At 42.4% G+C, this 16,390-nt stretch overlaps 2 protein-coding genes across 3 annotated transcripts; one reads left to right on the forward strand and one right to left on the reverse strand.

The window, feature by feature from the left end:
- Positions 1-439: 439 nt before the first annotated feature.
- Positions 440-2,831, forward strand: LOC135618880 (uncharacterized). The gene has a single exon (XM_065120266.1). It carries the CDS (start codon positions 488-490, stop codon positions 2,630-2,632), a length of 2,145 nt encoding a protein of 714 aa, XP_064976338.1. The 5' UTR covers positions 440-487; the 3' UTR covers positions 2,633-2,831.
- Positions 2,832-7,059: 4,228 nt separating this feature from the next.
- Positions 7,060-15,996, reverse strand: LOC103993527 (probable magnesium transporter NIPA4). 2 transcript variants are annotated; one of them, XM_009413620.3, is made up of 9 exons: positions 15,444-15,996; positions 14,234-14,290; positions 11,948-12,038; positions 11,712-11,872; positions 11,423-11,550; positions 11,195-11,332; positions 10,303-10,395; positions 7,514-7,619; positions 7,060-7,433 (listed from the first exon to the last, which is right to left on the reverse strand). In XM_009413620.3, exons 1-9 carry the CDS (start codon positions 15,616-15,618, stop codon positions 7,324-7,326), a joined length of 1,059 nt encoding a protein of 352 aa, XP_009411895.2. In that variant the 5' UTR covers positions 15,619-15,996; the 3' UTR covers positions 7,060-7,323. The 2 variants fall into 2 exon arrangements, with proteins under 2 accessions (XP_009411895.2, XP_064976342.1); XM_065120270.1 differs by lacking the exons at positions 7,060-7,433; positions 7,514-7,619 and adding an exon at positions 7,651-7,674.
- Positions 15,997-16,390: the final 394 nt, after the last annotated feature.

A 16,390-nucleotide genomic window follows, 5' to 3' on the forward strand; every position in this document is an offset into this window, starting at 1 on the left:
TAACGTGTCTTCTAGATGTTCACATGGCACTTGTTCGTTTCGTCAGTCTTAACGATTTATCCTAGCAACAATAATAGCCTCCTAATTCTTAGCCGTACCTTATCACCAGCCTTACGATAGGGCATCCGCTGGACATCGCATGTTGACCTTTCCAGTTTCTGTACATCGTCTTAGGTTGAATGCGAACTCTATGCGGGATCCCTGTATAAGAAATATTTGTTTCTTATGATTGGTCCTCCGATACCGTCCATACCATCATCCCCTGTCATCACGACCGTTCATTTCATTATAATTAAAAGTATATATCATAGGTTTGATTTACCAAATATTCGGACGGTGGAGATGACTGGAGGGCATGAGACGGAGGGTCTAGAAGAGATCCCCTAAAGCTTCCCTATGCGCATAAATTTTGCTTTCCCTTGACGCTCTTCGAGTCATTTTATTTCTCTCCTTCCAACTATCGATGGCAGAGCGATAGTTCACAGCGATGATGAGCCCTCAGCACTTCCTCCTCTTCCTTCCCTTTCTCCTCGCCTTCTCCATCTTGCCGGATAGCACATGTGCCGCCGGTACCATCATCTTCACCACCCTCGGCCGTAGCCGCTACAACTTCGATATCTTCTCCCTCCCCATCGCATCCTCCTCCTCTCGCCGCCGCTCCATCGCCGTCGATCGCCACGGCGAGCATCGGCTCACCGACGGCGTCTCTGTCAACTTCAACGGATACTTCCCCTCTCTCGCCTCCTCTTCCTTCCTCTCCTCGCTCCTCCCTTCATCTTCTTCCTCCGTTGATTCCCTTCTCTACATCTCCGAGCGCAACGGCTCCTCCACCATCTACCTCGATCTCTTCCTCGCCTCCTCCTCTCCGTCCACTCGAAGAGACGCCCTTGAGTTGCAGACCCGCCTCCAATTTCCTCTGGTTCCGGCCCCCGACGATGCCGCCGCCGAATCCGACCCTAATGTCTCCATGAAGGACCGGCCGTCTCTATCCGGCGACCTCCTCGTCTACGTCTCAACCCACCAGCCCAATCCTTCCCCCAGGCAGAGCTGGGCGGCCGTCTACTCCACCCACCTTCCCACTGGCCGCACCCGCCGCCTGACCCCCTCGGGCATCGCCGACTTCAGCCCCGCGGTCTCCCCCTCAGGCGCCTGGACCGCCGTCGCATCGTATGGCGCCGCGGGGTGGCCGGGGGACGTCGAGGAGCTTCGCACGGCCATATACGTCTTCCGGACCGAGGACGGGTCCGGAAGGACTCTGGTCGTCGACCATGGCGGTTGGCCATGCTGGGCCGACGAGTCCACTCTCTACTTCCACCGCCGGGGCTCCGACGGATGGTGGAGCATCTACCGCGCCACCATCAGTGTCGGAACGACCACGGTGTCCCTGGAATCCGTGGTCCGGATCACACCTGCTGGTTTCCATGCTTTCACTCCGGCGACGTCCGCCGGTGCTCCGGGAATTATAGCTGTCGCGACGAGGAGGCAAACGTCCAACTACAGGCACATCGAGCTGATCGACATGAGGAGCGGGACGAATGCTTATGTGGAGGTGACACGGCCGGTCACGCCGTACTCCCACAACTACAACCCCTTCATCTCCCCCGAGGGATCCCAAGTCGGCTACCACCGATGCAGGGGTAGCGGCAATGGCAGTCCCTCCTTGTTGCTGGAGAACATAAAGAGCTCGTATCCGGAGGCCTTCTCGCTCTTAAGAGTCGATGGCTCGTTCCCATCCTTCTCGCCCGATGGAGAACGGATTGCTTATGTCAAGCTGCCGGGGCTTTTCGTGGTGAACTCCGACGGCTCAGGCGGGCCGCGGGAGGTTTTCTCTGGCATCGCTTTCCCGACGGCGTGGGACTGGAAGAGGAAGGGGACCATCTACACTAGTTATGGCCCCGACTTCGCTGCCGAGGGTACCCAAGTGGACATCATTTCCATCACGCTGCCCGACGAAGACGACGACGATGCTGGGAATGCACAGCCATCGATCAAGAAGTTGACGACGGTGGGCGCGAACAACGCGTTCCCTTCCCCGTCCCCCGACGGCAAATGGGTGGTCTTCCGCTCGGGGCGCTCCGGGCACAAGAATCTGTACATCATGGACGCGGTGGAGGGCGAGAGCGCGGGGATCCACCGGCTGACCGAGGGGCCCTGGAGCGACACCATGTGCAACTGGTCGCCGGACGGCGAGTGGATTGCCTTCGCCTCCGACAGGGACAACCCGGGCGGCGGGAGCTTCGCCATCTACATGGTGCACCCAAACGGCACCGGGCTGAGGAGGGTGGTGCACAGCGGGAGCGGGGGAAGGACGAACCACCCCTGGTTCAGCCCCGACTCCAAGAGCCTGGTGTTCACGTCGGACTACGGGGCCGTGTCGGCGGAGCCCATCTCCAATCCCCACCACTACCAGCCGTACGGGGAGATCTTCACCGTCGGAATCGATGGGTCGGACATCCGACGCCTCACGCACAACTCCTTCGAGGATGGGACTCCGACATGGACGCCCTACTTCTTGGAGCCTGCTGATGTTGCCGAATCGCTACAAGGCAGTGCTTGGTGCGAATTCGATGATTGCCACTGGCTCAACATACAGGCCCAGCTGGACGAAGCCGCCCGGGGCACTTCTTGCTAACAAGGTATTGTTCGGCGCACCCTTGTGATACATACATAGCGTTTGGAATGGTTGTAGTAATTTGTATCTGAGTTGATGCATATAGTCATAAGAACTCTAATAAATTACAAAGTTGTCTGTAAAAATCATAGCTTAAACATGGAGTGTATATGTAATTTTGTGGTGGTGTCGTAAGAAAGATCTGTACATTTGCTTGCTATCTGTAAAATTAGAGCTGAGCCGAGCCAAGCTGAGCTTTATGATTGATAAGTCAACAAACGTAGAACTAAATTATCGTCACCACCTAATAGGGGAGCTCATGGCCCTGCTTCTATGATCATTCTGATAAGTTAATATTAGCTTTGAGTGAGTTCGAACAGTTTTACTTTTCGGTGTGTCCCAAAAGATATATTTTAAAGGTATAAGTGATGTTAAAAGCTTTTAAGTTTTTGATTCCTCTATTCCTCAACCACTCCATTAGGTTTTATCTCGATTCGTTGTCTTGGGGTGATCACTTAAATGGTATGTGGAGCTAAGTGAGTTATATGCGATATGTATCGAGAACTATCATAAAACCTAGGTTATGGTGGATTTCATCTCAGAATTAACTCCCCCACTTGAAGACGATAGTCATGCTCCCACGGCGTGGACATTATTCATCAATGGTTCAACCACCTTCGATAGGGGTGGTGAATATGAAATTCAATCTGCTCCTCTCGAGACTCTGACTTGTACAAGAACTCCAGGTTTAAGAACTAATGATATTCAATGACTCACAATTAGTTGTAAGCTAAGTGGGAGAAAGTTATAAAGCCAAAGATACAATTATGGCAAAAGTACCTCGTTTAGGTACAAAATTTAGCTCACAACTTTTCTTGGCTTCGAGTGTTCCAAATACCACGCGAGGAGAATATTGAGGCAAATGCACTCGACTGACTAGCATCCACCCAAACTCCCAAGCCAAGTTGTTTATTGGTCAAGACATCAACTCGAACCATCGAGAAGCTTGACACGATTATGGTCCAAGAGGAATCGAGCTAGATGGATGAAATCCTACATTATAAGAAAGATAAGACGCTCTTAACTGACCTCGTAGTAGCTCGAAAAGTCAAGCACTACCAAGCCTGGTATTATCTGATCAATGGTTGATTATATCGTAGATCTTTCAACCAACTGCTCCTTAGATGTTCAACCCCCTGCGAGGTTGAGAGGGTGCGTGTCGAGGTTCATAAGGGTATATGTGGAGAATACATCAATGGATAGACCCTTGCCTTCAAGATATTTCGACATGGGTTCTACTGGTCAACACTATACAAGGATACAATCGAGTATGCCCAAAGGTGTCATAGGTGTTAGGAATTCACTCGAGTACTATGACGGCCAGCATTCCCCTTGAGCTCGATTGATTATGGGTGGTCATTCACTCGATGGGACATAGACCTTCTCAATCCCTTCCTTCTTGCTTCGGGTTAGCGAAGGTTTCTCATCGTATGAGTCAATTACTTTACAAAACAGGTGGAAGCCAAACCACTAGCATCCATAACTAAGAGATAGGTCGAAAGATTTGCATGGAAGAATATTATTACCCATTTTAGGATACCAAAAGCCTTCATCATAGATAATGGGACTAAGGTTCAGCTCGGTGGCTCACCCCTAAATCAACGGTATTGTCGAGGTTACTAATCAAGCTATCCTTGAAGGTCTCAAAAGGTGAGTCATCAGATCGAATGACACCTGGGTGGACGAGTTATCGAGCATCCTATGGGCCTCCCGAATGACACTAAAAACAAGGTAAGGAGAATTATCCTTCAGCCTAATCAATGGTACCAAGATACAAGAAGGCAATGGCCAAGCTCTATGACTGAGGTATTTGCCCTCGGAAAATTTGACTAGAAGACTTGGTGCTACGCAAGGTTGAGATAAGTGACTCGACCCGATCCCAAGAAAAGTTAGCACCGAGTTGGGAAGGATTGTACCGAGTCATCAAAGTCGTCTGAGAAAGAACTTATCGCCTCGGAACAATAGAATATGAGACACTACCAAGAACATGGCATATCTCCAACGTAAAGAAGTTTGATCCTTGAGGCCCCTAGGGGGTTCCATCAAGGTACACTTTAAGTTTATAAAAAATATTTTTTTTTCTCCAAAAGAAAGTTACAAATTTAGACGTCGATCTATAAAAAAGCAAAAGAACATTGCAACAGATCATATGCCCGAGTAAGAAAATGAGTCGAGGTTGTCATTGAAAGCTATCTTACTTTCTATCTAAACGACCTGATCCTCGGGGTGGTTAGTAAACAGGTCCTCCTCAAGCTCAATCCTAGATATTACACATTAAAACGAGCTAAGGTGATCAAATACCCAAATGTCTATGAGGCGATGCCAGATCTTTCTAGCTCCTTTTGAAATCTCATAGATGCCTTGTATTAAGTGATCGCCTCTTGATACCTCGGTACCTTGCCCCATTCAACCTCTAGCATCTTCTCGAGCTCTCAAGCTTACTCTTCTATCGCACCGACCTTCTAATAGTAATAGTAATAGTAATAGTAATAGTAATAGTAATAATAATAAAAGTCATGGCCTGACTTACTAGTACTTCATGGCGATAACCCTGATCAAGCAATATCTAAGAAGGAGAGAGAGATATGTTTTACTAGACCCAAATAAAGAGATCCCTAACAGTATTGCTCTAAGGCTTTGCCTTCATCCCAGACCTTCTAACCCTCCTGCAGAGAACTCAAGGTTAGAACAAATAGGTCGACTATAACCAAAGTTACAAAGACTCAGGATTTCCCCTTGTACAGGTCAACCATCGCATCAATCTCTCTCCCCCTTGGCCCAAGGGAGACCCGGGGCTCTTGGAACTCTCTATAAGCTCCAACGGTGCCAAAATAGGACTCTCTACAGGCTTCGATGTTGCCAAAATAGGACTCTCCATAGGCTCCGACATTGGCAAAACATGCTTTCCGCTCACGGTAGGCTCCTTGGACCTCCTCCTCAAAAGATGAGGGGCCCTCCTTACAACTACTTTATATATCTTCTTTGATTGGTTGGTGCCTGTGTCTTAGCCCCACTCGGTCGAACCCAATTCCTCGAGTAGCAACTCACGAGCGGGGGCTAGGACTACCGAGATAGCAACTACGCTAGAAGAGGAGCCACATCCTCATTTCTTCAAGGAATGCAAGTCCATGCCTAAAAAAAGAAAGACCAATGTTATGAAACTACAGAAAATCGGAAGTATGCAAGGACGAAGGGGACCGAGACATACCTCGAGAAGTTGAACTGAGACTTGCATTGACCAATTAGTCCTTGTCCATCTTTCATATGGCCTCGGACGAGGAAAGAATATCCCTCAATCGAAACACCCGGTCCCCTTCCTCGTTTGACAATAGGAGAGGTATTGTCAAAGGAATGAACCGACCAAGAAAGATTGAACCCCCAATCTCGACCTAGATTTATAAAGAAAAAACGCTCCTTCCAACCCTTATTATTTGAAGGGGCACCACTGATTTTAAAACCTTCCTGACTCGTCAAATAGTAGCTATTCTTCCCTTTGCATAACTGAAAACAAGAAACAAATAGCTTGTAGGACGGGGGGATGCTGACACGCTTGCATTCCCCAATGAAAGCCACTAGATAACGTTAGAAATTAAGAGACATATGAGAAAAAGATATGCCCTATCATTTAAGACAAGATATTATTACAAGGTGAAGGTGGAGGCAGAGTCCCACTTTAAGGGCATCGCATTACAAGGACAAGGATCCTGATGTCGAACTAAACATGCACTAACCAAGACGACGAGCCTATAAATCAAACTCGACCAGGATGTAGTATTTGATTTAAATCAAACTCGACCAGGATGTAGTATTTGATTCACAGGCCTTCTAGGAGCGGAATGCCTACTACTGAGTCATAGTGGTGCGTACTCTTCATCAACTTTAAATCCAACAAAACCCTAGGGTCTACGAGAGTCACCCAAAAAGGAAAAGAAGGTGAGAAAAAGATGTAATTAAATACTAACTTGAGCGAAGAGACCAACTCGAAAAATCGTTCATGACCTCGATCATCTTTATGTGAGAACAAGATTGAAGAAACCCAACCCTACCTCGAACGGCTCGTCGCATACAAATCAAGATCACGTTGTGCTGATATCATTTGTTGTTTCCAGCATTTATCGGGATAAGAAGAAGGATGCCAAAATACGATTGTGTTCAACTGTACGAATAATTTGGTGATCAGTTTAGTTGTACACCTGCCAAGCAAGCAAGGAGGTATTCCTTGCTTATTAGTTAACCAGACATCAGCTTGGAGGTAAATGTGATGCAGTTATCTAGGTCACGATAGATACTGCAGCTATCAATATAAATAGCAATCTCGTCACCATTGGAGACCTAACAGTGTCCGAGAGAGAGAGAGAGAGAGAGCTGGGAAACTCAGACACTAGCCATCAGTCTAACCTCCGTCTCCGCACTGTCACGATATCAAATTTTCTGGACGATTTAAGGTAACATTACATATATAACAAAATGTGAATCCCCGAGTGTATTCACCAGACGTCTCACCTAACAAGTGGGGATTGATCCTATGCTTTTCGAGTAAAAAAAAAAAACCTACAGCTTTATGTATGGAAAGAATGCAGGTTCATCTCGGTGCAATCAAGTCATGATGCAGATCAAGTCCATGCTTCCAAGCAACAGACCACTGCAACCTGTCATGATGACCTAAATGACTCGGGAGACCTGAGGGGAATGTCTTCGGAAGAGTAGCCATCCTCGTCGGCATGTTTTGGGAGGCGCCCAGAGACAGATGATGATGGTAGACCTGCAAGGCGAAAAGGTCCTGAAACAGTAAACGATCACAAAACCAAACCACAAATGACATGCTCCAAATCCAGTACATACCATCCGCCATGTCCTTGGTTTTGTGGAGTAGGAATGTCCCAGAAAGAATCGTGACAAAGCCACACATCTCCGTGATGATCTGCGTTGGATTCTGCCGATCCCAGTCCTGTCAGAAGCCAGAAGACACTAATACGTAACAGAACAACTTCATTGTTCTACACCTACACACCAAAAGGACCACCAAAAATTTTAGCTGATAAGATAATCGAAGTCCTGAATGAAATTACATTGGGAACATCCCTTCACCAAGTTGATCTTGTCTTGGTGAAGTTGGGATCTTGACCGATAATTTAAGCACATTTATTATGCTGATGATAATATGTTAAATTGGCTTGATGGGATTGAATACATCTAACTAGTGCCAATAGTTAGGATTAGGATGGCCCCAGTTAGGATGCGTCCTAGTGTCAGGAGATGATGACAATAACATATGCCCCGATATGAAACTGCCACATGCAACTCTTCCTCTCTCTTTTTTTCCCTGCAAAGGATAAGCAGTGACGACTAGATTTGATCCCGGATTTTACGACAAAGACTTTACCAACGAGGCTAGCTAGCTGACACCTTTGACTCGAACACATAAAAGTCAAAGCCCAAGATCTAGTAGAGTCCATCCATGGTTAATAAGTTTCATCAACCCAGCATCACCAGAATTATGATCATAATATGAAATCATGTTTAGTTTGGTACAAATCTAATAACACCATACACTTTTGGGATCCAATATGAAACCATCTTAAGTTCAAAGAGATCAAATCTATTAGCTGGACATGCCAGAACTAGTTTCTACTGCAATTGAAATAAGTAAATGGACAATGGGTTCAGATCCAAGCATCCTAGACTTCTCTTTTTACATATATCCTATATGTACATTATTATTCTTTTTTCCCTTCCCTTTATTCCTCCAAGCCCCAACCAAACATTCCAGTCAATCTATTGTTGCCACCACTTGATCAACGATCCCTTCAGCAAGTGATGCTGTCAGGACTATAATTGTCGGCAGCATTACTAACAATATCTGCTGACCAACCAGTGAGAAACAGCTGCAAGTAAAGACATCAGCTCCATGGTCGCCACTTGATGGACGATCCCTTCAGCGAGTGATGCTGTTAGGACTATAATTGTCAGCAGCACTACTAACAATATCTGCTGACCAACCAATGAGAAACAGCTGCAGGTAAGACATGGGCTCCATGGTCACTGATTCAAGTGCACCTGGCCTCAGCCCAAAAGTACGTAGCTACACGATGAATGTCGCAATGGGAGGTGGTGCACAAGCAGATATTATACAAAATAGATATCTTCAGCTTGCTATACTTATATTTTATCTAATTATATCATTCCCTATTCAAAAGAAAAGCTAGCACTTGATCTTCGTGCTGATTGTTTGTTTCTGATAGATGATCGATCAGATGGTGACAATGGTCATCTTTCATCATGCACAAAGACAACAAATGGTTAAGAACCATTTTTCTTCTTCCGAATCAGTCAACATCTTCTGAGAATTTAGAATCATGGATTGGAGCTGTCATTCTTGCAAGAAACTCTAAACACTTAGTATCTTCCATCTTGGCTTGTATATCATGGACTAACTATCACATTGTCAATTTGAACCTCCCTCTTCTTCATTTAAATGATCCTTAAGTTAACTGTAGTTGAGATCTTGACATTATATATCTTTTCGTCTCAACGCTTAAAAGTTAAAATTCTGTAAAAGATCTAAAAAATTACAACAAATATAACAAGATCAGAATAACAAAAACGAAGACAAAAAACTTCTCTCTTCTCGAAGCTAGAAGTAACATCCAAGGCAGTGACTGATAGCTAACCTAAGGTAGCCACTGATAGCTAACAGAGCAAGCTAAGGCTTGACTACACAAACATTCAAATAATCTTGTCATTGATGCACACTGAACACAAGAAATAATGATATATATGCACTGAAGAAGATAAAGAGATTCTTCAGTAGAGATTCATCATTTTCAAATAATCTCCAATATTTATCATTAAAACACCAAAATAACAGGTCAAGTAACCAGTTAAGATCACTGTCAATCTAGGGTCAATAAAGTATCTCATTATTAATCACCCAAACTGATGTTTCCTTCTGATAAAGTGGTAAGCTCAATGTCTTTTTCTATTTTTTTCCAATTCCATTACCATAATCTGTCTCATTTTTTTAATTTCTCCTTTTTTACTCTCCCTAACATGATCATCTCATACAAGATATACATGAGAACAAAAGAAGAAACAAAAAGAAAATGTGAAAGAATATTTTTATGTGTGAATAAAGCATGGGATGAATCATGGAAGATAAGACAAACTGTACACCTTCAAGAAAGCCCATAGACCAGCTTTAGATGTGGCAAAAATACAAGAAACTACTATTGTTGACAGAAACAAGGATCAAAGTCGTTGTAAAGTTTCCATTTTTAATTTATGCAAGATACTATACTAAAGCTCCACCATGTAGTTTCTCTAGACAGTTGATAAAAAATAAGGATGATTGTTTACTTAAGCAGTACTTCATTTTTAATCTCTGCTGTATCACCATTCAATGTAAATGGCAGTGGTCCAATATAATAATTCAACCATGGTTTGCAGTACCGGTCCGTACCGCCCGGCACGCCTGAATATACCGCTCGGTACACCTGGGTGTACCGAGCGGTATACCGTACCGTACCGGTACCGAGCCCAGATCGAAACTCCGGTACGGTACGGTATTGCGAACCTTGAATTCAACCAACATAAATGCAACAACAAAGAAGCCAGTAAGGTAGGAGCAGTACCTTGAACATAATCACACTAGCCAAAATGGTTAATGATGTAAACATCACATAGTATATGGGCGACACAACTGCTGTGTTAAATGTATCAAGAGCCTGAGGACAAAATTAAGCAAGTACAGGAGTATTAGATACTTCAAAGAGATCAGCCTATTGACAGCTAAGAACAAAATTCATTGTGATTTTAATTTATATTCCATCATAAATCAGACAACTATTACCTCTACATTTCATTCCATTCTGTGTAATAATTAGTCTCAAATAAATGAACTACTAACATGAGATTAAATATAATATGCAAATAACAGTATCTACATGTCAGCAGGACTGAGACACATCTAAAATATTGAAAATTGATAAGAAAATTAAGACAATCAAACACAAAAAACATTATAACATTTATTGTTGACTTGCAATATAATGAATAGCAAACAATATGTAGATGATAATAAATTGTATGATGATCGCAATGACCATTAAAGGAACTACCATTGGAATGTCTAGAAGATCATGCAGTACAGAAAAAGATTCCTCCCAGCATATAAGTTTTTACCTGTTCACCAAAACTATAATTACTCAAGAAATTGGTAAAGATTTCATGCTTCTTGCCTAACAAACTGAGGTAGCATACTGAAGAAGTTATGTTGTTGTTTCAGTATCTTTTTGGCTTGTCTCATTATGGACAACTTCAGAAGAAAAAAATGCTTGACTTCAGAATATGACATGCTGATCAACATGAAGTTCAATTTCACAGAACGAAGATATTCAATGCTACTTGCATATGATATCATGTTGAGAATTATACAAAAACATAAATTAATTAAAAAGTCGAGATTCAAACATGACTAAATTAAATCAATAGAAAATATAGCCATAACTCAGAAACGTTCCATACTTTGTTCAGATAGTTCATCTGGGTAATGATACAGACAATTACTATGATTGTGAATATCCAAGTCTGGGGATAAACCAACTGGTTCATTCCTGAAAATGTCAACTTGAGAGCTATGCCAAGAGCTTTCACACTCATAACCTGCTCAATAAATAAATAGCAAGGGCACCATAAGATCATTATTTCATGGTCCAGAACATAATGGATACATCAAACAGATAAATTTCATACCGAGAGAGACCCTACAAGAGAGCAAACACCAATGTAGACCATAATATGCGTTTGCCCATACTGGGGGACAAAATGGAATATAAGTATAAATGCTGCTGCAAGCACTGCTGCTGCGTAGAATAGAAATGCTGCACAATAATAGATGAGAAGTATCTTAGTGTTGTTCACAAACACTCTAATGTACAAATTGATAGAATGCAAACCACATATGATTGTGGCATTGCCAATATAAGGAATATATGAGTCTTTTTAAAAATTATTTAAAAGAAGAGAACAAAAGGTTCAATACCTGGTTCAGTTGCCAGATCCCAGACTTCTGTCACAGACTCTATCTCCCGCTCCTGAGGAGCATGAAGAACTATTGTTGTTGATCCCACAACACAGAGAGCACAACCAAGAATGCCAAAAATGTGTAGCCTCTCCCGTAAAATGATACGTGCAAGTACTGCACTGTAGCACAAATATTTGTTCATAATAACTCAAGGAAAAAAATAACAGAATGCATTATGTTGATTGAGAACATGCCTAATAATTATGCTAAGAGCACCAAGAGGAGTGACCAGAATAGCCGGAGCAAATGCATATGCTGCAAAATTAGCAACTTCCCCAACAATCACTGTTAAATAAGACAACTTGTTAGTTCATATTCCTTTCAAAGAGACCAGTACTGAATTATAAAGAAAGATAACTCAAGAAATAGTAAATTACAAATATTTATGAGCATAGAATATCTTTTTGTATACTGCAACTCAATGACAGATTATTGCAAACATATTAGTGATATAAAATACAAGACCCATCTCCAAACTAAGAAGCGTGGATATAGACATGGGGCATAGACACGGCGAGGACATGTGTGTGTGTGTCTATATATATATATATATATATATATATATATATATATATATATATATATATATATATATATGTGTGTGTGTGTGTGTGTGTGTGTGTGTGTGTGTGTGTGTGTCTATATATATATATATATATATATATATACTGAAGAAGAACAGGATCAAGTGATTGATGTTACTATTAAGAAACAGAATCTTGATATTTTATTCAAATTATTATAACAATTTAATCAAAAGCAATAAAAAAACACAGATTAAAAAAAATAAATAAATAATAAAACAGGTTAATAATATGTTAACACTTCAATCAAAACTAAAAACTAAAAAAATAATAATCAAAGATAGGTGTTTTTAGTAGTAAAAAAAGCTAAACAAAATCAGTATACCTTGCTCCGCAACACGACTAAGGAAGAAGCTTCGTCGGACGCTGGTGAAGTAGTCGAAGGCCCGAGGGCGTGCAACGACCACTGAGTCGCTCGCAGGTGGGGCGCTTAGGGCGAAGGGCCAAACGACAATGCGATAACAGCGGGCAATAGACAGATGCGCTCGGGGTGGAGGGCCCGAGAGCATGCAACGCAATGACGGTCTGTCACGGACTTAGCTGGTTTTGCCTAAGTCGTGCGGCACCCTTGCGTGTCCGTCCGCAAAGGTCAGCTTCCCCGAAGACTCCCATTGTCCCTTAGGACCAACAAGAGAGAGAACGGGCTAGAGAGAACGCCTCAATCAGGATCCACAAGCAAACATCTCCGAAAAATACTTCATAGACAATGCAAATTACAAACAGACTTTACAAGCTCTGAACAGTGGCACAACAAAGGGTAAAATGGTCCATTACAGACCGAAAATCTCTCGCACGTGTCCACATGACACAACCTTTATTTACAAGCCTAAAGAGGCCACCAACCCAACTAAAATGGGACTATTAAGCCTTCGGCTGCCCCTCTACATGTTGTACAAGGCATGAACATGCCAAAAGACACGGACATACATAAGCATTACATCAAACATCCTGTTTCGAAGTTTGTCCGTGACAGGTCGTCAGGTCACTTGCAGGTGTGTCTCCAAGGAAGGAGGGTTAAAACCTTTAGTTCACTTGAGAGTTGGAGTAGAGGTGGCCGATGAGTGGTGGTGGTCTAGGAGGAACTCGGGCTAGGGGCAGAGCCTTCCTCTTCCAAAGGTGAGGCGGGGGCAAAGATTTCACTGATGAGGAAGAAGGAAAGCCAATACGGTGAGCAAAAAGGAAAACCGATGAGGAAGAAGGGTTCCTCTGTACGTGAGCACCGAGTTCAACATGCGAACGTCGTATCCAACGAATTAAAAAAAAATAAAATAAAGGACACGTGTCGAACATGTGTCTTGCCGTGTCGATGATGAATTCGTATCTGAACGTGTCAGACACATGTCGAACATGTGTCCTGCCATGTTGGTGACGAATCTGTGTCCGAACGTGTTGGACATGGGTACGTCGCCCCCAGTCTCCAAATCAGAAAAAAAAAACCCACCAATTTAGTTGGAAAGGAAATAGCCACTACCACTATGGCATAAATGCTAAATGTAACCCTCTGGATACCCACAGACCTATACATACATAGAACTCAACATAAGTTGACAAGGGCTCCTCTTAGAATACATTAATGGTTCAAGCCTATGCGAACAGTTACTAAACTTAATAATCAGAAATAGCATACACATCAAGTACTTCTATAGAACTAGCAGCAAGCATCTTATGGCTCTCCCAAAAGAAATATGCAGTGACTTAAAAATAGAGAAAATGCAGTTTCTAAATGAATCAGTCGGATAGAAACTCTGTTAAATTAGGACGAATTCAATTTTAACTTTCGAGACAAGTCTCGGCACATCTGAGTGTCCAAAGTCGAATTAAAGGCAAAGAAACCAACAATATTTACCAATGAATCAAACTTTGAAAAAAAAATAACTGCAACAGCTGAGTACCCACTTGTTATCATGCCAGCCCACCAAAGCGGTTCGTATAAATAAGAATATCCACCAGCTCCTGTTGTCAAGTCACAAAAAAAAAAGGTTTAAACATCTTTACAACATTGTATGACTGAAGATGCAAGAAATCATGTAATTGCAAAATAAGCACTCAATGCATTTTAATTACATCCAGTAAAATTAGATTACCATCAGTATCACCAAGAATATGTTCCAATTAAGGTGAAGAGAGACTACGTAATGAAGGAAAAACTACACCTACCATATAACTTAGCTGCAAAAGTATCCTGCATCTGGAGAGTAAAATGCAAAGGACCCACAAATTATTGTTCACTAGTATGCTGGATTCTCTTCCAGAGAAAGATATAATAAAACATCAGATGATCAGAACCATTATTACTTCCTGAAAGTTACAAAATATAGCAAAGATGGTCTCTTTGTTCCAGGAAAGTCTAGAATCAGAAGAAAAAAAAAAGGTATTAGAAAGTTGGTGAACCTTGAATCATTAAATACATTAAAATGCATTATGATCCACAACTCAAATTGCCAGAAAGAACAGGAGTAAAGTTTAGAAATACATCTGACACAATGACTTATCAACACCTGACTCTATAATTCTATGTCAAATGCTCAAAAATCTTATCCAAATATGTGTTTTACCTAGCTGTATTTAATGCATTTATGTTACACATAAGTCCGGTCTAAACAATCATATATGTAAACGGTGGATTGAAGTTCCACTTTTCATTTCTTTTTAGTGTGAGCATTCTTTTCACTCTCCGGCATTCTTTTTCGTTTTTTTTTTCTATAACTTGTCACAGTTTATTATGCTGAATGAATTCTCAGAAACACAACAAACAGCTAATTCCTGCTGTCCATCCATAGCATCACCTTCCACTACTGAACAAGAAATTCCAAAATGAACATCACCCAGAATGATCTCCATGAAACAGGCGTTCTCAATCGTTCCTCAAGCAGATTTGTTTCTTAGATCTAATTTCACAATGGTCATATCTTGTACACATCTAATAAGAAAGGCAATTCACCTCACCCAGAAACAGCTCATCACCATAATCTCGCAGTTCAGATTGCCAAACCATGACAAAGAAAACATCAACAAAACAATTTACAGCAGATCAACAAATCAACAAGCAAAGCAAAAAATATCACAATTATCAGCCAGAAACACAAAAGGATCGAGTCTCTCTCACCTGCTCTAACTCCGGAAGCTCCAGCCTTCTTCAAACCCTTCTTCTTGACAATAAAACTGGCACCGATGAAGGAGCTCGAGGACAGCGCGAGGACCAAACCCTTGATGTTATCGGAGGACATGCCGGTATACGACTCGACCCAACTCCCCGCGGACGCCGCATCAGTGGACGCCATCCCGAGCGGAACCCAGATAAGGGTAATAAACAACAAACAAAAGACAACAACCTAGCCAAGACCCTTCGCCACTACCACGAGATCCCCGCCGTCGGTCTCCGGAGACGGGCCGTGGCGGTGACGGCGCAGCTCATCGGCGAGCCGCCGCTAGATCCTGTCGGCGGGGGTCGCGGCGCATGCGGGAGGGCGATAAGATCGAGGGGGGATCGCGGCCCTGGCTGAAGATCTGGCGGCAGTCTGTGGAGTCGAGCAAAGAGAAACCACGAACGGAACAAGAGAGAGAGAGAGAGAGAGAAGGTTTAATAGAACAAGAATTGGATCGGAGAACGCGAGAGCAAGAGAGAGTCGGTTACCGAGGGAGTGAATATAAATAAATAAATAAATAAATAAAAATAACTAAACAAAGAGGAGCGCTACCATTACCCCCTCTCTCTCTCTCTCTCTCTCTCTCTCTCTCTATATATATATATATATATATATATATATATATATCTAATTAATTATTTTTTATATTTTATAATTTATATTTAAAAAAATTATATGATGAATCCAAAGGAGTTTTGTTAGAATAAAAAGAGCTAGCGCTATTCAATTGCTCCTTTTCTCTTTTTATCCTCTGATGATTTGTTGAAAGACGAAATGAGACACTCAATAGAAATGATCTTTTTCTAGTGATCTATTTCCTCATTCGTTGAAGCCGAAAAAAATTAATATTGATGATAAAAAGAGAAATTAATATTGATGATAATAGCACTATTAAATTATCTTTTTA

This window comes from Musa acuminata, chromosome BXJ2-8, assembly GCF_036884655.1.
Source record: "Musa acuminata AAA Group cultivar baxijiao chromosome BXJ2-8, Cavendish_Baxijiao_AAA, whole genome shotgun sequence".
In the NCBI taxonomy this organism is placed as follows: Eukaryota; Viridiplantae; Streptophyta; class Magnoliopsida; order Zingiberales; family Musaceae; genus Musa; species Musa acuminata.

Bases quoted from the DNA above. Each gene is read 5' to 3' on its own strand.
- LOC135618880 (XM_065120266.1), top strand. From the start codon at position 488: ATGATGAGCCCTCAGCACTTCCTCCTCTTCCTTCCCTTTCTCCTCGCC.
- LOC103993527 (XM_009413620.3), bottom strand. From the start codon at position 15,618: ATGGCGTCCACTGATGCGGCGTCCGCGGGGAGTTGGGTCGAGTCGTAT. The intron at 12,039-14,233 runs GTGGGTACTCAG...CTTATTTAACAG, and splicing joins GTGGGCTGGCATGATAACAA to TGATTGTTGGGGAAGTTGCT. The intron at 11,551-11,711 runs GTATTGAACCTT...ATTATTGTGCAG, and splicing joins GGATCTGGCAACTGAACCAG to CATTTCTATTCTACGCAGCA.